General features: G+C 49.7%; 1 protein-coding gene across 4 annotated transcripts in view; it reads left to right on the top strand.

Annotated features, from left to right (window-relative positions):
• LOC147104962 (E3 ubiquitin-protein ligase RNF185) overlaps positions 1 to 24,907 on the top strand; it is a 58,558-nt gene that overhangs the window by 12,859 nt on the left and 20,792 nt on the right. For all 4 annotated transcript variants that reach the window (XR_015072382.1, XR_015072381.1, XM_085962118.1 and 1 more), the window contains exons 3-4: positions 9,959 to 10,071; positions 16,053 to 16,107. Coding sequence is in view for 2 of the 4 variants with exons in the window: in XM_085962118.1 (XP_085818244.1) it covers positions 9,959 to 10,071; positions 16,053 to 16,107 (168 nt within the window). In the remaining 2 variants the exon portion in view is untranslated. The remainder of the gene's footprint in view (positions 1 to 9,958; positions 10,072 to 16,052; positions 16,108 to 24,907) is intronic.

The following is a 24,907-nucleotide window of genomic DNA, read 5'->3' as shown; positions in this document are numbered from 1 at the left end:
ACCCCCACACCGGGAACCCCGGCACCCACTGACCCCACACACCGGGAATCCGGCACCCACTGACCCCCACACACCGGGAACCCCGGCACCCACTGACCCCCACACACGGGAACCCGGGCACCCACTGACCCCCACACCGGGAACCCCGGCACCCACTGACCCCCACACACCGGGAACCCCGGCACCCACTGACCCCACACACCGGAACCCGGGCACCCACTGACCCCGCACACCGGGAACCCGGGGCACCCACTGACCCCACACACCGGGAACCCGGGCACCCACTGACCCCCACACGCCGGGAACCCCGGCACCCACTGACCCCCACACACCGGGAACCCGGGCACCCACTGACCCCACACACCGGGAACCCCGGCATCCACTGACCCCCACACACCGGGAACCCGGGCACCCACTGACCCCACACACCGGGAACCCGGGCACCCACTGACCCCCCACACCGGAACCCCGGCACCCACTGACCCCCACACCGGAACCCGGGCACCCACTGACCCCCACACACCGCGAATCCCGGCACCCACTGACCCCCACACCGGGAACCCGGGCACCCACTGACCCCACACACCGGGAACCCGGGCACCCACTGACCCCCCCACACCGGAACCCCGGCACCCACTGACCCCCACACCGGAACCCCGGCACCCACTGACCCCCACACCGGGAATCCCGGCACCCACTGACCCCCCCACCGGGAACCCGGGCACCCACTGACCCCCACACCGGGAACCCCGGCACCCACTGACCCCACACACCGGGAACCCCGGCACCCACTGACCCCACACACCGGGAACCCGGCACCCACTGACCCCACACACCGGGAACCCCGGCACCCACTGACCCCACACGACCCGGAACCCCGGCACCCACTGACCCCCACGGACCCCCCCCCCCCACCCCCCCCCACCGGAACCCCGGCACCCCACTGACCCCACACCGGAACCCCGGCACCCACTGACCCCACACACCGGGAACCCCGGCACCCACTGACCCCACACACCGGGAACCCGGCACCCACTGACCCCACACACCGGGAACCCCGGCACCCACTGACCCCCACACCGGAACCCCGGCACCCACTGACCCCACACCGGAACCCCGGCACCCACTGACCCCCACACCGGAAACCCGGCACCCACTGACCCCACACACCGGGAATCCCGGCACCCACTGACCCCCACACCGGGAACCCGGGCACCCACTGACCCCCACACCGGAACCCCGGCACCCACTGACCCCCACACACCGGGAACCCCGGCACCCACTGACCCCACACACCGGGAACCCCGGCACCCACTGACCCCACACCGGGAACCCGGGCACCCACTGACCCCCACACCGGGAACCCCGGCACCCACTGACCCCACACACCGGGAACCCCGGCACCCACTGACCCCCACACACCGGAACCCGGGCACCCACTGACCCCCACACCGGGAACCCCGGCACCCACTGACCCCACACCGGGAATCCCGGCACCCACTGACCCCCACACACCGGGAACCCGGGCACCCACTGACCCCACACACCGGGAACCCGGGCACCCACTGACCCCCACACACCGGGAACCCCGGCACCCACTGACCCCCACACACGGGAATCCCGGCACCCACTGACCCCACACACCGGGAACCCGGGCACCCACTGACCCCACACACCGGGAACCCGGCACCCACTGACCCCCACACACCGGGAACCCCGGCACCCACTGACCCCACACACCGGGAACCCGGGCACCCACTGACCCCCACACCGCGAATCCCGGCACCCACTGACCCCACACACCGGGAACCCGGGCACCCACTGACCCCACACACCGGGAACCCGGGCACCCACTGACCCCACACACCGGGAACCCCGGCACCCACTGACCCCCACACACCGGGAACCCGGGCACCCACTGACCCCACACACCGGAACCCCGGCACCCACTGACCCCCCCACACCGGAACCCCGGCACCCACTGACCCCCCCACACCGGAACCCCGGCACCCACTGACCCCCACACCGGAACCCGGGCACCCACTGACCCCCACACACCGCGAATCCCGGCACCCACTGACCCCACACACCGGGAACCCGGGCACCCACTGACCCCCACACCGGGAACCCGGGCACCCACTGACCCCCACACCGGGAACCCCGGCACCCACTGACCCCCACACCGGGAATCCCGGCACCCACTGACCCCACACACCGGGAATCCCGGCACCCACTGACCCCACACACCGGGAACCCGGCACCCACTGACCCCACACACCGGGAATCCCGGCACCCACTGACCCCCACACACCGGGAACCCCGGCACCCACTGACCCCCACACCGGGAATCCCGGCACCCACTGACCCCCACACCGGGAACCCGGGCACCCACTGACCCCCACACCGGGAACCCCGGCACCCACTGACCCCACACACCGGGAATCCCGGCACCCACTGACCCCCACACACCGGGAACCCCGGCACCCACTGACCCCCACACCGGGAATCCCGGCACCCACTGACCCCCACACACCGGGAACCCCGGCACCCACTGACCCCCACACCGGGAACCCCGGCACCCACTGACCCCACACACCGGGAACCCGGCACCCACTGACCCCCACACACCGGGAACCCCGGGCACCCACTGACCCCCACACACCGGGAACCCCGGGCACCCACTGACCCCCACACCGGGAACCCCGGGCACCCACTGGCCCCACACACCGGGAACCCGGGCACCCACTGACCCCCACACCGGGAACCCCGGGCACCCACTGACCCCCACACCGGAAACCCCGGCACCCACTGACCCCACACACCGGGAATCCCGGCACCCACTGACCCCCACACACCGGGAACCCCGGCACCCACTGACCCCCACACCGGGAATCCCGGCACCCACTGACCCCCACACCGGAAACCCCGGCACCCACTGACCCCACACACCGGAAACCTAATCAACCCGCTTTAATTACGTAACCTTTAACACCCTTATCTAACAAAAACCTTATCAATCATGGTTTTGAAAGTTTCAATTGACCCCCAGCCTCAACAGCTTTTTGGGAGAAAGGGTTTTCAGATTTCTGCTGCCTTTTGTATGAAGAAATGGTTCGTCACCCCCGAACGGCCTAGCTCTAATTTTAAGGTTATGCTCCCTTGTTCTTTTACCAGAAGAAATAGTTTCTCTCCATTTACTCTATGAAATCCTTAATTAGATTACCGCTTGAATCTGCGCTGCACCCCCTCCAGGGCCAGTATATCCTCTCTAAGGTGTGGTGCCCAGCACTGAATGCAGTGCTCCAGATGCAGTCTAACCAGAGCTTTATATAACTCTAACATAAATTAAGTTTAATAGTTTTTAGTTTTTTTCTGTAGTTGGACCTCTAAATCTCTTTGTTCCTCTACAGTTCCTAACTTCTCGCCATTTAGAAAATACTCTGATCTATCTTTCTTGGGTCCAAAGTGGATGATCTTGCACTTCTCCACGTTGAACTCTATCTGCCAGAGTTTTGTCCACTCACTGAATCTATCAATGTCCCTTTGCAACTTTCTGCTCCCCTCTACACTATTTACTGCCCCACCTAACTTAGTGTCGTCAGCAAACTTGGATATATGGCTCGCTATTCTGTCATTTGGTAAATATATCAATTGTCTTTGTTAAATATAGTGAAAAGCTGAGGCCCCAGTCCAGGTCCCTGGGGGACACCACTTGTCACACCATGCCAATTGGAGCACATACCCATTATCCCTACTCTCTGTCTCCTACCTCAGAACCAATTCCATACTTATGTCAATAGGTTGCCTCCAATTCCATGCATTTTTAATTTTGTTATGTGGAACCTTAAAGAATGCCTTCTGGAAGTCCATATGAATAACATCCATAGACACGCCTTTTTTTAACCATGCTAGTTACCTGCTCAAAAAAATTCAACTAGGTTAGTTAGTCATGACTTACCCTTTAATCCATGCTGGCTCTCTGATCAGTTCATATTTGGCCAAGTGCTCAGTCACTAATGATAGATTCTAGTAACTTTCCCACAACTGCCTATCATTTCCTAGTTTTTCTCTCCTACCCTTCACTGAATTGAGAGATTATGATTATGACAAAGGTACAAGGTGTTCAGAGAAGATAGGGAAGGATAAAAGGGAGGTGGAGTGGCAGTGCTGATTAAGGAAGACATTGTAGTGTTGGAAAAGGAGGATGTTCTTGAGGGTCAAGGACAGAATCCATTTGGTTAGAGTTGAGGAGCAAAAAGGGTCTGATCACGCTATTGGGGGTATTCTACAGGCCTCCAAATAGTGAGAGGGAGGTAGAGGAGTAAATCTGCAGGGAAATCGCAGAGATATGCAAGAGCTATAGAGTGGTGATATTGGGGGACTTTAATTACCCAAATATCGATTGGGATAGTGCTAGGGTAAAGGGAAAGGAGGGGGAGGAATTTCTAAAATGTGTTCAGGAGAATTTCCTTGACCAATATGTTCTTGGCCCAACTAGGATGGAGGCATTGCTGGATCTGGTGCGGGGGAATGAGGTGGGCCAGGTCGACCAAGTGTCTGTGGGAGAACACTTGGGTACGAGTGAGCATTGTATCATAAGATTTAGATTAGCAATGGAGAGGAGCAAGGAACAATCTAGAGTGGAACTTCTAAACTGGAATATGGCTAACTTCAATGGGATGCAAAAGGATCTAGCCAGAGTAAAATGGAACCAAAGACTGATGGGAAAAACTGTAACGGAACAATGGGTGATCTTTAAGGAGGAGATGTTCCAAGTACAGGCTAGGTACAGTCCAACAAGAGGGAAGGGTAAGGGAACCAAAGCAAGGGCTCCTTGGATGACGAGGGAGATAGAGAAGATGATGAAACAAAATGATGCATGTCAGGTGAATTCCTCAAGGGAGAACCAGACCGAATACAATAAGTTGAGGGGAACTGAAGATGAAAATTACACTGACTTGGATGAAGGGACCGAGTGTAATGTAGCCACATTTGCTGCTGTTACAAAGATAGGTGGGGAAGCAAATTTTGTGGAGGACACAAAGAATCTCCAAAGGGACATAGATAGGCTAAGTGAGTGGGCAAAAATCTGGCAGATGGAGTTTAATGTGGGAAAATACGAGGTTATCCACTTTGGTAGGAAAAATAAAAAAGCAAATTATTATTTAAATGGAGAGAAATTACAAAATGCTGCGGTACAGATGGATCTGGGGGTCCTTGTACATGAATCACAAAAAGTTATCATGCAGGTACAGCAAGTAATTAGGAAGGCAAATGGAGTGTTGGCCTTTATTGCAAAGGGAATGGAGTATAAAAGTAGGGAAGTCCTGTTACAACTGTACAGGGCGTTGGTGAGACCACACCTGGAGTACTGCATACAGTTTTGGTCTCCTTATTTAAGGAGGGATATACTTGCATTGGAGGCAGTTTAGAGAAGGTTCACGAGGTTGATTCCGGAGATGAAGGGGTTGTCTTATGAAGAAAGGTTGAGCAGGTTGGGCCTATACTCATTGGAGTTTAGAAGAATGAGGATCTTATTGAAACATAAGATTCTGAAGGGGCTTGACAGGGTAGATGCAGAGAGGATGTTTCCCCTCGTGGGGGAATCTAGAACTCGGGGGCATAATTTCAGAATTAGGGGGGCACCCTTTTAAATCGGAAATGAGGAGGAATTTCTTCTCTGACGGTCATGAATCTTTGGAATTCCCTTCCCCAGAGAGCTGTGGAGGCTGGGTCATTGAATATATTTAAGGTGGAGATAGACAGATTTTTGAACGATAAGGGAGTCGAGGGTTATGGGGAGCGGGCAGGGAAGTGGAGTTGAGGCCAAGATCAGATCAACCATGATCTTATTGAATGGCGGAGCAGGCTCGAGGGGCCAAATGACCTACTCCTGCTCCTACATCTTAGGTTCTTATGAAAATAAGATTGGCAAAGAGAGAATATGAGAGTAGAATGGCGGTTAACATAAAAGGGAACCCAAAAATCTTCTACCGGCATGTAAACAGTAAGTGGGTAGTAAGAGGTGGGGTGGGCCCTATTGGGGAGAAAGAAGGTGATTTATGCCTAGAGGTGCAGGGCAAGGCTAGAATACTCAGAGTACTTTGTATCAGTGTTTACTAAGGAGGTGGATGCTGACAAAATATCAGTAGAAGTGGAAAAGGTAGAAGCAATGGAAGGGGTGAAAATTGATAAGACAGGATGTACTAGAAAGGCTGGGTATGCTTAATAAGAGTGGATAAATCGCCTGGTCCAGATGGCTTGCATCCTAGGTTGCTAAGGGAATTGGGGGAGGAGATAGCAGAAGGGACCCTTGATTTCTCTGCCTTCCAGTTTTGCTTTTCTCCTTCCTGTCTTTTTCTTCTATCCTTGCTTCCCTTTCTTCTGTCTCCCTGTACAGGTTCCCAACCCCCTGCCATTTTAGTTTAAACCCTCCCCAACAGCACTAGCGAACACTCCCCCTAGGACATCGGTCCCAGTCCTGCCCAGGTGCAAACCGTCCAGTTTGTACTGGTCCCACCTCCCCCAGAACCGGTTCCAGTGTCCCAGGAATTTGAATCCCTCCCCCTTGCACCATTCCTCTAGCCACGTATTCATCTGAAATATCCTTCTATTTCTACTCTGACTAGCACGTGGCACTGGTAGCAATCCTGAGATTATTACCTTTTGAGGTCCTATTTTTTAATTTACCTCCTAACTCCCTATATTCAGCTTTTAGGACCTCATCCCGTTTTTTACCTATATCGTTGGTACCTATATGCACCATGACAACTGGCTGATCACCCTCCCCCTCCAGAATGCCCTGCAGCCGCTCCGAGACATCCTTGACCCTTGCACCAGGGAGGCAACACACCATCCTGGAGTCTCGTTTGCCACCGCAGAAACGCCTATCAATTCCCCTTACAATAAAATCACCTTTGTAAAAGACGGATCGTGTTTGACTAATCTAATTGAATTTTTTGATGAAGTAACAGAGAGGATTGATGTAGGGAATGCAATGGATGTTGTCTACATGGATTTTCGGAAGGCGTTTGACAAAGTACCACATAGAAGGCTGGTTAACAAAATTGAGGCTCATGGAATAGGTGGGTCAGTGGCAGCTTGGATACGAAAATTGGCTTAAGGACAGAAAACAGCAAGTTGTGGTAAATGGCTGTTTTTCAGACTGGAGGATGGCAGACAGTGGTGTTCCCCAAGGGTCAGTGCTGGGGCCACTGCTTTTTTTGATATCTATAAATGACCTGGATATTGGAATAGAGAGTAGAATTTCTAAATTTGCCGATGACACCAAACTTGGGGGTGTGGCAAACAGTGATTATGATACCAATCGACTGCAACAGGACATAGCAGAATGGGCAGACAAGTGGCAGATGGAATTTAATACAGAGAGCTATGAGGTGATGCATTTTAGCAGAAGGAACAGGGAGAGGCAATATACACTTAATGGCACAGTTTTAAAGAGTGTGCAGGGACAGAGGGACCTGGGAGTTAATGTGCATCGGTCCCTGGAGGTGGCGGGACCTATTGAGAGAGTGGTTAGCAAAGCATATGGGATCCTGGGCTTCATAAATAGAGGTATTGAGTATAAAAGTAGAGAAGTTATGCTGAATCTTTATAAAGCGCTGGTTAGGCCACAACTGTCGTATTGCGTCCAGTTCTGGTCATCACACTTTAGGAAGGATGTGAAGGCCCTTGAGAGGGTGCAGAGGAGATTTACCAGAATGGTTCCGGGGATGGGGGATCTTAGCTACAAGGACAGGTTGGAGAAGCTGGATTTGTTTTCATTAGAGCAAAGGAGGTTGAGGGGTGATTTGATAGAGGTGTACAAGATTATGACGGGTTTGGATAGGCTAGACGGGGAAAGGCTGTTCCCACTAGTTGATGGTACAAGGACTGGGGGACACAGATTTAAGGTTTTGGGCAAGAGATACAGGGGGGATGTGAGGAAAAACTTTTTTACGCAGCGAGTGGTGAGGACCTGGAACTTGCTGCTGACGGAAGTGGTGGAAGCGGAGACACTCAATGTTTTCAAGGGGAGACTGGATAGGCACTTGAGGGAAATAAACTTGCAGGGCTACGGGGATAGAGCGGGGGAATGGGACTGACTGGATTGCTGTACAGAGAGCTGGCACGGACTCGATGGGCCGAATGGCCTCCTTCTGAGCCGTTATGACTCTATAAAGCATCTACAATTTTCTCAGCTTTTTTTAGTACCCTGGAAACTCGGGTCCTGGGGATTTAGTTATCTTTAGTCCTACTATTTTCTCCATTACCATTTTTTTACTTGTACTAAATCTAGTAAGTTCCCCCACCCCCCCTTGATTTATTTTTAGGTTTTCTCATCTCGCTGGTATTTTATGCTCTTCCTCTACTGTGAAGATAGGTGGTATGCGAGGTATTCGATAAGGTGCGACACGAAAGGTAATTGCACAAGATTAGGGCTCATGGGGTTGGGGGTAATATATTAACATGGATTGAGGATTTGTTAAAGGACAGAAAACAGAGCGTAGGAATAAACGGGTCATTTTTGGGTTGGCAAGCTGTAACTAGTGGAGTGCCGCAAGGATCAGTGCTTGGGCCTCAGCTATTTACAATCTATATCAATGACTTAGGTGAGGAGACCGAGTGCAATGTATCCAAATTTGCTGACAATACAAAGCTAGGTGGGAAAGTAAGCAGTGAGGAGGGCGCAAAGAGGCTGCAAAGGGATATAACAGGTTAAGTGAGTGGGCAAGATGTAGATGGAATATAATGTGGAGAAATGTAAAATTATCCAGTTAAGGTTGAAGATCAGCTATGATCTTATTAAATGGCGGAGCACGCTCGAGGAGCCATATGGCCTACACCTGCTCCTATTTCTTACGTTCTTAAGACTGATGCAAAGTCAGTATTTAGCAAGTCTGGCATTTCCTGAAGAGAGCAACCAGAATGTTTGAGGGGATGAGGGATTGGATTATGAGGAGCGATCATATGAAGTGGCCATGTTCTCACTGGTAAAGAAGGTTGAGAGCAATGATCCTGTTAATTTTTGGGGGTATGCGGCTCATTCAAGTTACCGCACGGGCATGTTTTTTTTTTGCATTATAACGTCGTTGAGCCGGCTGCGCAGCTTAACAGGAGCATTAGTTGAGAGGTGGTGTTTTTAGGATTCTAAAGGGGCTGGATAATGTCGACCTTGACCAGCTATTTCACCTTGTCCAGAACAGTCGAATCAGAGGACGCCGCCTGTGATTGAAGGAGGATAAATTCAAAACTAATCCGCGGATGCAAAAGTTCAGCGAGCAAATGGCCAATCTATGAAACCGATTTCCCCAGGGAGATGGTGAAAACGAAAAGTGCTGATTCATTCCAATTTAAATGAGATAGATTTCTTCCAGAAAATAATACTATGGGATACAGTATCCGAGTAATTTCAGGCATGATGTCTGGTGAGTGTCACGTGCTTGGGACGAAGTGATTGGTTCCCAAAGCTCTCCACCACTGGGGGTTTCCCTCACCAGGTCTGGGTCTGTTGTAGACGGATTGATAGCGATTGATTGCTACAATTATTCAACAACTCTATTATTGTATCATGCGATTACCAGGATGGGAGAGGACAAACTAGATGGACCTTGATCTTTATTCATCTAGAAATCCCTATGTTTAGTTTGCTTTGGTCTGGGAGCGAGCATTTCCTGTACAAACTTAAACAGCAACAGTTGCAAAATAAGAATAAGATGGAGACCTCCAGGGACACTCACTTAGTTTTTCAAGTAGTGTGGCAGTTCAGTAAAAAGATTGTTGCCATGTAAGGTCTCTGCCTCCATTAAACAGCCTATAATTCAATATATTTTTACTGCAAAAATGTCTCTGGTGAGCAGTCTTCTGTTCCTCTTGAATTACATTGAGCTAGAAATGCTCTTATCTTTGGGGTGAAATTATCACTAACTGAAAGTCTCTGGTGTTTGTGTTCTGCCAGTGGTTGGAGACCAGACCTAACAGACAGGTTTGCCCCGTTTGCAAAGCAGGCATCAGTCGAGACAAAGTCATCCCCCTTTATGGAAGAGGAAGCACCGGTCAGCAGGACCCCAGGTGAGAATATTGAAGCAACTGCACCCCAGTGCAACTCCTTTCCACCCTGAGAACTGAACAGGCGACTGTGGGGAGAGACGGGCACGGCACGATTTGCACTTTTACATGGAGTATCAGGCAGCTGTACAGGACTGAGTGAGGACAGGTGAATATTGTGCAGTTTGAGGATCAGGGCATATTTATACGGAATATTACATCAGAGATGGAGTAGATTGTACGTGGGCTGAATGGCGTTTCCCCATTCTGTTCTGTAACGTTAATGATTCATTCTTTCATGAGTGATTGGTCAGAGAATGGTGGGACATGAAGCACTTTCCATAGATTCTCGTGGAGTAAATCCAGACCCAGAGGCAGGCACTCCCCTTTTAAATAAAACTTTTTCAAGCTCCCATTCAATGGGCTCTTTAATGCTGCCATATTGTGTCAGAAGTTTCTCGTGTATCTTGGACCAGCTTTGCCTGGTGCAGCTAGTGTCACATTGTCTGATGTGGGCACAGGTTCAACGAGCAGCAAAATGCAACCTGGGCCTGGTTACTCCTCCGAGCTGGAATCACCATTTGTACATTGCCTCACGGTGTTTTGCACTTATTTATCAAAAACAGATTATAAATTCCACACAGCATTTCATGAACATGAGCTTCTTTCAGACATATGAACCATGCATGCCAGTAATATCTTGTCCCAGTGGGACTGAGGGGGTGTGGGGGAAAAGGTTGATGAGGATGCAGAGAGAGAGGTAGGTCACCAGTGGAGCACCAGGAAAATCTCTCCCTTGTAGAATTGAGCCCAGCAAGATTAAAAGAAATTGAAGGCCTCCCCCCATCGGCCGTGCTGGGGTACTGGTTACATTTAAACCGGTCCAAAATGGTACCTGTGCGAGACTCATTCCTGGCGCAATGTTGGTTAGAGGGAGGAATGCCTGTGGATTTGATGATGTAAATAGGACACTAAGTACAGCACAAGGCAGTAGATTAAAATTGCTTAAAGATTGCATATAAGATTCTGAATGGACTGAGTAATGAGCACTGGTTCTGAACACTCACCCACAAGTAGTGACTTAAACTCAGCTCATTTGTGGCTAGCACCAGGAAAATTACCCTAAAAGCTGTCGGACTGTTGTCAAAACTCAAGTAAACTCTAGCGTCTTTATGAAAGGATCCTTTCGGCACTTCCCCGCTCCCACCCCCCAGAGTCTGGCCTACAGATGACTCAATTCCCACCACAGTAAATGTGGCCTTGTCAGCATTGCTCTCATTCCAACAGTTCAGACAGTGAGAAAGGAGTTTCATTCTGTGTGAGATTATAAATGCCTCCTGTTTACCCTTTCTCCCCCTTAGTTGGATCTTGTTGCCCTGCAGAGGTAGTTGGAGGGTTCTCCTGTATTCACACTGCTCCCCGTGCTGCTGAAGAGTTGCCAGGCCACGATAGTCATTGCTGACAAAGCCCAATTCTTGGCACTCCATGCAACTCTCCATTTTCTCTCCTTCAATCTGTTTTTAAATTGTCTTTTCATAAAATTTATGGGATACCATCTTTTTTTTTAGGGAGTGAGTGCTCCCATTCAGCACAAGCATAAGAACATAAGAAATAGGAGCAGGAGTAGGCCAATCGGCCCCTCGAGCCTGCTCCGCCATTCAATAAGATCATGGCTGATCTGATCCTAACCGCCAATCTACTATCACAGAACCATCTCCTGAATCTAACAGAATTAGACACACGAAATAGGAGCAGGATCAGGCTACACGGCCCCTGGGCCGGCTCCGCTACCCACAGGGCCATGACCGATCCGAACCTAGACTCATGTCCAAATTCCTGCCCGCTCCCCGTAACCCTTAATTCCCTTTACTTCTAGGAAACTGTCTATTTCTGTTTTAAATGTATGTAATGATGCAGCTTCTACAGCTTTTTGGGGCAGCATATTCCATGGACCTACCACCCTCTGAGTGAAGTAGTTCCTCCTCATCTCAGTTTTGAAAGAGCAGCCCCTTATTCTAAGACTATGCCCCCTAGTTCTAATTTCACCCATCATCGAGAACATCTTCCCTGCATCCACCCGATCCAACCCCTTCACAATCTTATATGTTTCAATAAGATCGCCCCTCATTCTTCTGAACTCCAATGAGTAGAGTCCCAATCTACTCAACCTCTCCTCATATGTCCATCCCCTCATCCCCGGGATTAACCGAGTGAACCTTCTTTGTACTGACTCGAGAGCAAGTATGTCCTTTCTTAATTATGGACACCAAAACTGTATGCAGTATTCCAGGTGCGGTCTCACCAATACCTTGTACAACTGAAGCAATACCTCCCTATTTTTATATTCTATCCCCCTAGCAATGAAAGCCAACATTCGATTGGCCTTCTTAATCACTTGCTGCGCCTGCATACTAACCTTTTGAGTTTCGTGCACCAGGACCCCCAGATCCCTTTGTACTTCAGTACTTTCCAGTTTCTTGCCATAAAGCAGTAGATTCATTCAGCACGTTTCGTAGACAAATCATCACAGCAATGCTGTTTGCTCCTTCCTTTCTGCTTTAGTTTGACTTTACACAAGAACGTAAGAAATAGGAGCAGGAGTAGGCCATACGGCCCCTCGATAACATCATGGCTGATCATCGACCTCAACTCCACTTTCCCGCCTGATCTCCATATCCCTTGATTCCCCTAGAGTCCAAAAATCTATCGATCTCGGCCTTGAATATACTCAAAGATGCAGCATCCACAGCCCTCTGGGGCAGACAATTCCAAAGATTCACAACCCTCTGAGTGAAGAAATTCCTCCATCTCAGTTTTAAATGGCTTACCCCTTATCCTGAGACTATGCCCCCTAGTTCTAGACACTCCAGCCAGGGGAAACAACCTCTCGGCATCTACCCTGTCAATCCCCTTCAGAATCTTGTAAGTTTCAATGAGATCACCTCTCATTCTTCTAAACTCCAGAGAGTATATGCCCATTCTACTCAATCTCTCATCATAGGACAGCCCCCTCATCCGAGGAATCAATCTAGTGAACCTTCGTTGCACCGCCTCCAAGGCAAGTATATCCTTCCTTAGATAAGGAGACCAAAACTGTGCCCAGTACTCCAGGTGTGGTCTCACCAAGGCCCTGTACAGTTGTAGCGAGACTTCCTTACTCTTATACACCAACCCCCTTCCAATAAAGGCCAACATGCCATTTGCCTTCCTTATTGCTTGCTGTACCTGCATGCTATCTTTCTGTGTTTCTTGCATGAGGACACCCAAATCTCTCTGAACACCAACATTTGAAAGTTTCTCACCATTTAAAAAATATTCTGTTTTTCTAATCTTCTCACCAAAGTGAATAACCTCACATTTTACTCCATCTGCCACCTTACTGCCCACTCACTCAGTCTATCTCTATCTCTTTGTAGACTCTTTGTGTTCTCTTCACAGCTTACTGTCCCACCTAGCTTTGTATCATCAGCAAACTTGGATACATTACACTTGGTCCCTTCATCTAGGTCATTAATATAGATTGTAAATAGCTGAGGCCCCAACACTGACCCATGCGGCATCCCACCAGTTACAGCCTGCCAACCTGAAAAAGATCCGTTCATCCCTACTCTCTGTTTTCTGTCTGTTAACCAATCCTCTATCCATGCTACTATATTACCCCAATCCCATGAGCCCTAATCTTGTGTAATAACCTTTTATGTGGCACCTTATCGAATGCCTTTTGGAAATCCAAATATACTACATCCACTGGTTCCCCCTTATCTACCCTGCTAGTTACATCCTCAAAAACTTGAATTAATTTGTCAAACACGATTTCCCTTTCATAAAACCATGTTGACTGTGCCGAATCATGTTATGATTTTCTAAGTGCCCCGATACCACTTCCTTAACAATGGATTCCAGCATTTTCCCGACGACTGATGTCAGGCTAACTGGCCTGTAGTTCCCTGTTTTTTCTCTCCCTCCTTTCTTGAATAGCGGTGTTACATTTGCGACCTTCCAATCCGCTGGGGACCGTTCTAAAATCTAGGGAATTTTGGAAGATCAAAACCAATGCATCCACTATCTCTTCAGCCACCTCTTTTAGAACCCGAGGATGTAGGCCATCAGGTCCAGGGGATTTGTTGGCTTTTAGTCCCATTAGTTTCTCTAGTACTTTTTCTCTACTTATATTAATTACGTTAAGTTCTTCACCCTCATTAGACATTTGGTTCCCTACCTTTTTTGGTATGATTTTTGTGTCTACTGTGAAGACAGATACAAAATATTTGTTTATTGTTTCTGCCATTTCCTTATTCCCCATAATAATTTTACCTGTCTCAGCCTCTAAGGGACCAACATTTACTTTTGCTACTCTCTTCCTTTTTACATACTTGTAGAAGCTCTTACAATCTGCTTTTATATTTCTTGCTAGTTTTATCTCGTATTCTATTTTTTCCCTTTTTATCAATTTTTTGGTCATCCATTGCTTGTTTCTGAAACTCTCCCAATCCTCAGGCTTACTAATATTCTTCGCAACATTATAAGCTTCTTCTTTCAATCTAATGCTATCCTTAACTTCTTTAGTTAGCCACTTTTGGATCACTTTTCCCGTGGAGTTTTTGTTTCTCAATGGAATGTATTTTTGTTGAGAATTATGAAATATTTCTTTAAATGCTAGCCACCACTACCGCCATACCTTTTAATCTATTTTCCAATGTATCTTAGCCAACTCGCCCCTCATACCTATGTAATTGACTTTATTTAAGTTTAAGACTCTAGTTTTGGACTTCGGCAAGTCACTCTCAAACGTTTAATGGCCCGTATTTTCCGATGTAGGGACATCGGAAATGCTGGTTTCAGGTATGCGAAGCGCATGCGCTGAAAAACGGCATTTCCGATCTGTGCAGAATAATTTTTTTTCATTCATTTATAATTTTAAAATACTTTTTAAAAAGGTAAGTTTACTTTTAGCCCCATCAAAAACTTCAATTTTCTTTCAAAAAATAAATTTTTGTTTAAAATATTTAATTTAATGCAATTTTAACTCATTTTAAAAACGTGATGGTTTAAAAAAAATGTTTTTAATGTTTTGATGTCTTTTTTCAGTGATCCCTGTTCATACTTTTGATAGGTCTATCTGTCAAAAGTATAAAGGGGGATTCCTTTCTCCCATTGGTTCGCCTGGCCCACGTGATCCCAGGGACGCTTGCGAACCGCATGCGCCTCGGGCTATGTGGGCCCTGCACATTTCGTCATGGAGAGGCCCAGGATCAGAAACGGCTGGACCTCGGGAGCCTTTGGGTACGCAGGAAGCCTCCTATCGGAAATTACGGGCCATTGTGAAATTCTATCATATTATGATCACTCTGCCCCAGAGGATTCTTTACTATGAGGTTGCTAATTAACCCTGTCTCATTACACAATACATGATCTAAACTAGTCTGTTTCCTGGTTGGTTCCATGACGTATTGTTCTAGGAAACTGTCCCGAATGCATTCCATGAACTCGTCCTCCAGACTACTTTTGCCCATTTGATTTGTCCAATCTATATGAAGATTAAAGTCCCCCACGATTATTGCATTACCTTTGTTACAAGCTCCAACTATTTCTTGATTAATATTCTGTCTCAATGGTATAGCTACTGTTAGGGGGGCCTATATACTACTCCCACCAGTGTTTTCTGCCTCTTGTTATTCCTTATCTCCACCCATACTGATTCTACTTCCTGATCCTGTCCTTATGTCATCCTTTATTAACAGGGCTACATGTCATCCTTTATTAACAGGGCTACATGCCCCTCCTTTTCCATTCTGCCTGTCTTTTCAAAACGTCAAGTACCCTGGAACATTTAGTTCCGAACCTTGGCCACCTTGCAACCACGTCTCTGTAATGGCTATTAGATCAAACCCATTTGTCTCTATTTGTGCCACTAGTTTGTCTATCTTGTTACGCGTGCTTCGTGCATTCAGATAAAGAGCCTTTAATTTAAATTTTAAACTATGTCTACTACTGTTCAATTTCAGAGAGAAAACTCCTCCAAGACCGCAGGGTCAGAGGCCTGAGCCGGAGAGTAGAGGGGTGAGTGATGCACTTTCGTTCATTTCAGGGCTGCAGCTAAATGGTCACAAGAGAAGGTGGAGAGAAAATGTGAGGAGGGACACATAGAAGTTAGGGGATAAGGTGGTTTGTGGTAACAGTGGAATAGTGAGTGTGGTTCTTTGTGTTTGTGCTATGTTCCTGACAAAAACTGACTGGAACATAGGAATAGGAGTAGGCCATTCAGCCCCTCGAGCCTGTTATAGAAGCACAGAAGGAGGCCATTCGACCCATAGAGGCTGTGCCTGCTCTTTCGAAGAGCAATCCAGTCTCACTCTCCCATTCTTTCCCCATATCCCTGCAAGTATTGATCCAATTCCCTTTTGAAGGCTACTATTGAATCTGTTTCCACCACCCTATCAGGCAATGCATTCCAAATCCTAACCACACGTTGCGTAAAAAAGTTTTCCCTCATGTTGCCTCTGGTTCTTTTGCCAATCACCTTAAATCTGTGCCCTCGGGTTATCGACCCTTCAGCCATTGTAAACAGTTTCTCTTTATTTACTCTATTGAAACCGTTCATGATTTTAAACACCTCTATCAAATCTCATCTTAGCCTTCTCTGCTCCATGAGAACAACCCCAGCTTCTCCAGTCTATCCATGGTTCATTCAATTATTCAGATATTCCACCATCCAATTACATCATGGCTGATCAGTATCTTAACTCCATCTACCCTGACACAACAAAAAGAGGTGACGAGAGACTGCTATATGTTTCTTCAGAGTTTGCCCATGGTTGGCTGTATCCTAACTGGAGTGCTTTGCCAACCCAGAAAGCGGACTACTCATTAAGTCTCTTTAGTGTTTCCCTCAGTGTTCCTCTGCTGTGAGTGCTGAGCATTGATGTGGGGACATGGTTATTCAGAGAGCTCCGCTATACCTTGTGCGAGCACTAATTCTCCGAGTGTTAGCAGGCTATTCAAAGATGGGGGAGACACAGCCCAGCACCTACACACTGCCAACAGGAATGACAGGATAGTGATCAGGATCCGGTAAAGTGGCTGGCTTTAAAGCCCCCTCTAAGCCAGGACAAATTAGGTAAAATATATAGCAGAGATATATTCAATATATTCAATGACTCAGCCTCCACAGTTCTCTGGGGTAGAGAATTCCAAAGATTCACGACCCTCAGAGAAGAAATTCCTCCTCATAGAGTCATAGGGTTATACAGCACAGTAAGAGGCCCTTCGGCCCATCGTGTCCACACCGGCCATCAGGCCCTGTCTATTCTAATCCCATTTTCCAGCACTTGGTCCGTAGCCTTGTATACTATGGCGTTTCAAGTGCTCATCTAAATGCTTCTTGAATGTTGTGAGGGTTCCTGCCTCTACCACCCTTTCAGGCAGTGAGTTCCAGATTCCAACCACCCTCTGGGTGAAAAAGTTTTTCCTCAAATTCCCTCTAAACCTCCTGCCCCTTACCTTGAAACTATGCCCCCTGGTTATTGACCCCTCTACTAAGGGGAAAAGTTCCTTTCTATCTACCCTATCTATGCCCCTCATAATTTTGTACACCTCAATCAGGTCCCCCCCTCAGCCTTCTCTGCTCTTAAGGAAAACAACCCCAGCCTGTCCAGTCTCTCTTCATAGCTGAAGCACTCCAGCCCAGGTAACATCCTTTTGAATCTCCTCTGCACCCTCTCCAATGCAATCACATCCTTCCTATAGTGTGGCGACCAGAACTGCACACAGTATTCCAGTTGTGGCCTAACTAGCGTTTTGTACAGCTCCATCATAACCTCCCTGCTCTTATATTCTATGCCTCGGCTAATGAAGGCAAGAATCCCATATGCCTTTTTAACCACTTTATCTACCTGTCCTGCTGCCTTCAGGGATCTATGTACATGCACACCAAGGTCTCTCTGATCCTCTGTCCTTCCTAGGATCCTACCATTCATTGTGGATTCCCTTGCCTTGTTTGTCCTCCCAAAATGCATCACCTCACACTTTTCAGGGTTAAATTCCATTTGCCACTGTTCTGCCCATCTAACTGTCCCGTCTATATCATCCTGGAGCCTGATACTTCCCTCCTCGCTATTTATCACTCCACCAATTTTCGTGTCATCTGCGAACTTACCGATCATACCTGGACGAGGGAATTGGATGTAATATCTCCAAATTTGCAGACGACACAAAGCTGGGTGGGAGGGTAAGCTGTGAGGAGGATGTGAAACTCCAGTACGATTTGGACAGGTTGGGTGATTGGGCAGAAACATGGCAAATGCACTATAATGTGGATAAATGTGAGGTTATCCACTTTGGTGGCAAAAACAGGAAGGCAGATTATTATTTGAATGGCAATAGATTGGGAGAAGGGGAAGTGCAAAGAGACCTGGGTGTTATTGTGCACCAGTCGCTGAAGGTAAGCATGCAGGTGCAGCAGGCGGTTAAGAAGGCAAATGGTATGCTGGCCTTCGTAGCAAGAGGGTTCGAGTACAGGAACAAGGATGTATTGCTACAGTTGTACAGGGCCTTGGTGAGACCGCACCTTGAGTATTGTGTGCAGTTTTGGTCACCTTACCTGAGGAAGGACGTTCTTGCCATGGAGGGAGTGCAGCGAAGATTCACCAGGCTGATACCTGGGATGGCAGGAATGACGTATGAGGAGAGATTGTGTCGATTGGGCTTATACTCACTGGAGTTTAGAAGATTGAGAGGGGATCTCATCGAAACCTATAAAATTCTGTTAGGTCTGGACAGACTACATGCAGGAAGGATGTTTCGGATGGCCGGGGAGTCCAGAACCAGGGGTCATAGTCTAAGGATAAGGGGTAAGCCATTTAGGACTGAAATGAGGAGGAACTTCTTCACCCAGAGAGTGGTGAACCTGTGGAATTCTCTGCCACAGAGGGCGGTGGAGGCCAGTTCATTAAATATATTCAAGAAAGAGTTGGATATATTTCTTAAGGCTAAAGGGATCAAGGGATATGGGCAGAAGGCAGGGACAGGGTACTGAATTTGGATGATCAGCCATGATCTCATTGAATGGCGGAGCAGGCTCGAAGGGCCGAATGGCCTACTCCTGCTCCTATCTTCTATGTTTCCTACATTCATAGCTAAATCATTGATGTACACTACAAACAGCAAAGGACCCAGCACCGATCCCTGCGGTACACCACTGGACACAGTCTTCCAGTCACAAAAACAACCTTCGACCATCACCCTCTGCCTCCTGCCACTAAGCCAATTTTGGATCCAATGTGCCAAATTGCCCTGGATCCCATGGGCTCTTACTTCTTGACCAGTCTCCCATGTGGGATTACATCAACTGCGCTACCCTCATCCACACACCTAGTCACCCCCTCTCAAAATTCAATCAAATTGGTCAGACATGATCTCCCCCTGACAAAGCCATGCTGACTATCCCTGATTAATCCCTGCCTCTCCAAGTGGAGACTAATTTTTCCAATAATTTCCACTGATGTTAGGCTCACTGGCCTGTAATTCCCTGGTTTATCCCTACTACCCTTCTTGAACAATGGTACTACATTAGCTATTCTCCAGTCCTCTGGCTCCTCCCCTGTGGCCAGAGAGGATCTGAAAATTTGTGTCACAGCCCCTGCAATCTCCTCCATTGCCTCACACAGCAGCCTGGGATACATCCCGTCAGGGCCTGGGGATTTAGGCACTTTTAAGCCCACTAAAACCGCTAGTACCTCCTCCCTCTCAATACTAATTTGTTCAAGTATATCACAATCCCCCTGCCTGATATCTATCCCTACATCACTCTTCTCCATAGTGAACACAGATGCTAATTATTCATTTAAAACCTCACCTACATCTTCCGGCTCTACATACAGATTGCCACTTTTGTCCCTAATGGGCTCTACTCTTTCCCTGGTTATCCTCTTGCCCTTAATATACTTATAAAACACCTTGGGATTTTCCTTTATTTTGCCTGCCAGTGTTTTTTCATGCCCCCTCTTCGCTCTCCTAATTTCTTTTTTAAGTACCCCCCTGCACTTTCTATACTCCTCTAGGGCTTCCATTGTTTTTAGTCCTTTTGCATCTGCCAAAAGCCTCCCTTTTTTTCCTAATCCATTCTTGTATATCCCTTGACATCCAGGGTTCCCTGAGCTTGTTGGTCCCACCCTTGACCTTTACGGGAACAAGTTGGCGTTGTACTCTCTCTATTTCCTTTCTGAAAGACTCCCATTGCTCTGATGTGGATTTTCCTACAAGTAGCTGATCCCAGTCCATTTTGGCCAGATCCTGCCTTATCATAGTAAAATCGGCCTTCCCCCAATTTAGAACCTTTATTTTCGGTCCATCTTTGTCCTTTTCCATGACTACCTTAAATCTCACCGAATTATGGTCACTGTCACCAAAATGCTCTCCTACTGACACATCTACCACTTGCCCGGCTACATTCCCCAGAATTAGGTCCAGTACCGCCCCCTCTCTTGTAGGACTTTCTACATGCTGGCTCAAAAAGCTCTCCTGGATGCACTTTAAGAATTCCGCACCCTCTTAAGCCTTTCACGCTCGCTGACTATCCCAGTTAATATTGGGGAAGTTGAAATCCCCTACTATTATTACCCTATTATTTCTACACTTCTCTGAGATTTGCCTACATATCTGTTCCTCTATCTCCCCCTGACTGTTTGGGGGGCCGATAGTACACTCCCAGCAAAGTCCCCTTTTTGTTTTTAAGTTCTACCCATATGGCCTCATTAGAGGAACCTGCTAAGATATCATCCCTCCTTACAGCAGTAATTGACTCCTTGATTAATATTGTGACACCCCCTCCTCTTTTCCCCCTGCTCTGTCTCTCCTGAAGTTTCTATACCCCGGAATATTGAGCTACCAGTCCTGCCCCTCCCTCAACCATGTCTCTGTGATCGCAACAATATCATAATCCCATGTGTTCAGCAACACCTTCAATTCATCTGCCTTACTTGCAAGACTCCTTGCATTAAAATAAATGCCATCCAGCCTTGCCATACTGATGCGCTATCAATTACTCATAAAAGACTGAGAGTTAGAAGAGTAACCAAAGGCTTTTATTAACAACAGAATGGAGGTCTGCCTCGCGTGGTCGACCGGTCCATGATACTAAGGGCTGGGGAGCAGTCACCTTTATACTAGGACCTGTGGGAGGAGTCAGCCGAGGCATGTCCAGGCATGTACACAGTGGAATACAAACAGGACAAACAGGAATACAAACAGTGGTTTACCACATTCACCCCTTGTTTAAAATTGAGTCCGGCGGGGTGAAGTGTATTAAAAGTTAGTGTATTGGAGTCTCTCCGGAGGTCTTGTCTGCCGCTGTGATCTGCGTGGCGACGGCAGGGGTAGTGAAGTTTCCGGCGTCGAGTCCAGCGTAGGCTGTGGCACAGGCGTGTCGTCCTCGTAGATGTCGAGCGGGTCGCGGGGCCCAGGCCTGCCGTCTGCTGGGGCTGGATATCGGATCGTGGGGGGGGGTGGTAGTGGGTAGTGGGTTACTGCGGCCCCCGAGGGTGCAAGGTCTCTTATGGAGACTGTGTCCTCCCGCCCGTCCGGGTATGCGATGTAAGCATACTGGGGGTTGGCGTGGAGGAGGTCGACCCTCTCGACCAGGGGGTCCGTTTTATGGGTCCTCACGTGTCTTCTCAGTAGGACCGGCCCTGGGGACGTCAGCCATGGCGGTAGCGATGTCCCCGATGTGGACTTCCTTGGGAAGACAAACATTTTCTCATGAGGGGTGGCGTTAGTGGCAGTGCAGAGCAGTGACCGAATAGAGTGGAGCGCATCGGGGAGCACATCCTGCCAGCGGGAGGTTGGAAGGCCCCTAGACTTTAAGGCTAGCAGGACGGCCTTCCAAACTGTCGCATTTTCTCTTTCCACCTGTCCGTTCCCCCGGGGGTTGTAACTGGTGGTCCTGCTTGTGGCAATACCCCTAGTTAGCAGGTACTGACGGAGTTCGTCGCTCATAAACGATGAGCCCCGGTCGCTATGGATATAGCTGGGGAAGCCGAACAGGGTGAAGAGGTTGTTCAGACATTTAATGACCGTGGCACTGGTCATGTCCGGGCAGGGGAAGGCGAACGGGAAACGGGAGTACTCATCAATAATATTGAGGAAGTACACATTGCGGTCGGAGGAGGGGAGAGGCCCTTTAAAATCGACACTCAGGCGCTCGAAGGGGCGAGTGGCTTTTATCAGGTGGGCCCTGTCTGGTCTATAAAAGTGCGGTTTGCACTCAGCGCAGACTTGGCAGTTCCTGGTCATGGTCCTGACCGCCTCAATAGAGTAAGGCAGGTTGCGGGCCTTGATGAAGTGGAAGAACCTGGTGACCCCCGGGTGGCAGAGGTCATTGTGGAGGGCCCGCAGTCTATCGATCTGCGCGCTGGCGCAGGTGCCACGCGATAGCGCATCCGGGGGTTCATTTAGCTTCCCGGGCCGGTACAAGATCTCGTAGTTGTAGGTGGAAAGTTCGATTCTCCACCTCAAGATCTTGTCATTTTTGATTTTGCCCCTCTGCTTGTTGTTAAACATAAAAGCAACTGAACGCTGGTCAGTGAGCAGGGTAAATCGTTTTCCGGCCAGGTAGTGCCTCCAATGACGCACAGCCTCCACAATCGCCTGGGCCTCCTTCTCAACAGCGGAGTGTCTGGTCTCCGGGCCTTGGAGGGTTCGTGAAAAGAAGGCCACGGGTCTCCCCGCCTGATTGAGGGTAGCGGCCAGGGCAAAGTCAGACGCGTCGCTTTCCACCTGGAAGGGGATGGATTCGTCCACTGCGTGCATGGTGGCTTTGGCAATGTCCTCCTTGATACGGTGGAAGGCTAAGCGGGCCTCTGCCGTCAAGGGAAAAGAGGTGGACTTGATCAGCGGACGGGCCTTGTCCGCATAGTAGGGGACCCACTGGGCGTAATAGGAGAAAAACCCTAGGCACCTCTTCAGGGCCTTGAGGCAGTGGGGCAGTGGAAGTTCCATAAGGGGACGCATCCGGTCGGGGTCGGGGCCGATGACTCCGTGTTCCACAACACAGCCAAGGATGGCGAGGCGGTTTGTGCGGAATATGCACTTCTCCTTGTTATATGTCAGGTTTAGGAGTTGGGCGGTGCGGAGGAATTTTTCGAGGTTTGCGTCATGGTCCTGCAAGTCACGGCCGCAGATGGTCACATTGTCCAGATATGGGAAAGTGGCCTGCAACGCATTTTGATCTACCATCCGGTCCATCTCCCTTTGGAAGACGGAGACCCCGTTGGTGACGCCAAAGGGAACCCTAAGGAAGTGATAGAGGCGGCCGTTTGCCTCAAAGGCAGTGTACTGGCGGTCCTCAGGGCGGATGGGGAGCTGGTGGTACGCTGATTTCAGGTCAATGGTCGAGAAGACGCGGTACTGCGTGATCTGGTTGACCATATCAGCTATACGGGGGAGTGGGTAGGCGTCCAGCAGGGTGTAGCGATTTATTGTCTGGCTGTAGTCGATGACCAGGCGCTGCTTCTCGCCGGTCTTAACGACCACAACCTGGGCTCGCCAGGGGCTGGTGCTGCCCTCAATAATCCCTTCTTTCAGGAGCCGCTCCACTTCGGTTTTAATGAAAACCCTGTCCCCGGCACTGTATCGCCTGCTCTTTGTGGCGATGGGCTTACAGTCGGGGGTGAGGTTAGCAAACAGTTGGGGGGGGGGTGACTCTGAGTGTGGAGAGGTTGCACCTGGTGCGCGGCGGGCAGTTTGGAAGCTGCTGGCTGCGGACTGTGAGTGGGGGTAGGGGTCCACCGTACGCCATCGTAACACTTTTAAGGTGGCACTGAAAATCTAACCCCAGCAGGACGGCAGCGCAGAGGTCAGGCAGGACCAGAAGTTTAAAATGATCGTACACGGTCCCGTCTACTACGAGTGTCACCACGCAGTAGCCGCCGATGTCCGCCGACTGGGACTCGGAGGCCATAGAAATCCGCTGTTGCGCAGGCAGGACTGGGAGAGAGCAACGCCGCACCGTGTCGGGGTGGATGAAGCTCTCCGTGCTCCCAGAGTCAAAAAGGCAGATTGTATCGTGACCATTTACCTTAATGTCCATTGTGGAACTGGCCAGTTGGTGCGGTCTCGCTTGGTCCAGTGTAACGGATGCCAGCGTAGGGGTCAGTGTGTCGCTGCGGGTATCAGATGAGGCGGTGTCGGGGGCCTGCTGCGTCCCGGCTGTCGTCCAAGATGGCGGCGTCCATGATCCCCATGTGGCTGGAGGCGTCCAAAATGGCTGCTGTACCGGTGATTCGCACATGGCCGGGGAGGTCCAAGATGGCGGCCCGCATGGCCCACACGCGGCGCTGCTGGGGTTCGGGGTGGCTTTGGCCCTGCAGACGCTAGCGTAGTGTCCCTTCTTCCCGCAGCCCGAGCAGATCGCGTTTTTCGCCGGGCAGCGCGCTCTGGGGTGTTTTGCCTGGCCACAGAAGTAGCATTTCTGGCCTTGGGGCACTGCTGTCTGGCCTTGGGACACTGCTGCGGTAGTTGGGCCGTTGTTGGGGTGTGGCTGGGGTGGCACGGCACTATGAGGCGGTCCTACCGTGTCCCAGGCTGTCATTCCCCGCGGCGTCCACGGTGCAGAGGAGTAGGCATCCATGCCCTGGTAGGCTGCATCCAACGATAGTGCGAGTTCAGAGGCCTTGTTGAGGTCGAGGTTACTCTGCTCCAACAGTCGCTGTCGGGTGTAATTGGATCTGTGGCCCGCTACAAAAGCGTCCCGGATAAGTTCCTCTGTGTACACGGCGGCTTTTACATCCTTACAACCACAGGCCCGGCCAAGCACAGACAGTGCCTGAAGGTATTCCACGGTCGATTCCCCAGGTTGTTGTTTACG

Source organism: Somniosus microcephalus, chromosome 19 (genome assembly GCF_052327205.1).
Source record: "Somniosus microcephalus isolate GS21.2 chromosome 19, FLI_Smic_1.0, whole genome shotgun sequence".
NCBI lineage: Eukaryota > Metazoa > Chordata > Chondrichthyes > Squaliformes > Somniosidae > Somniosus > Somniosus microcephalus.
The sequence above is the reverse complement of the archived record's forward strand: the minus strand, read 5'-3'. Positions and strand labels throughout refer to the sequence as shown.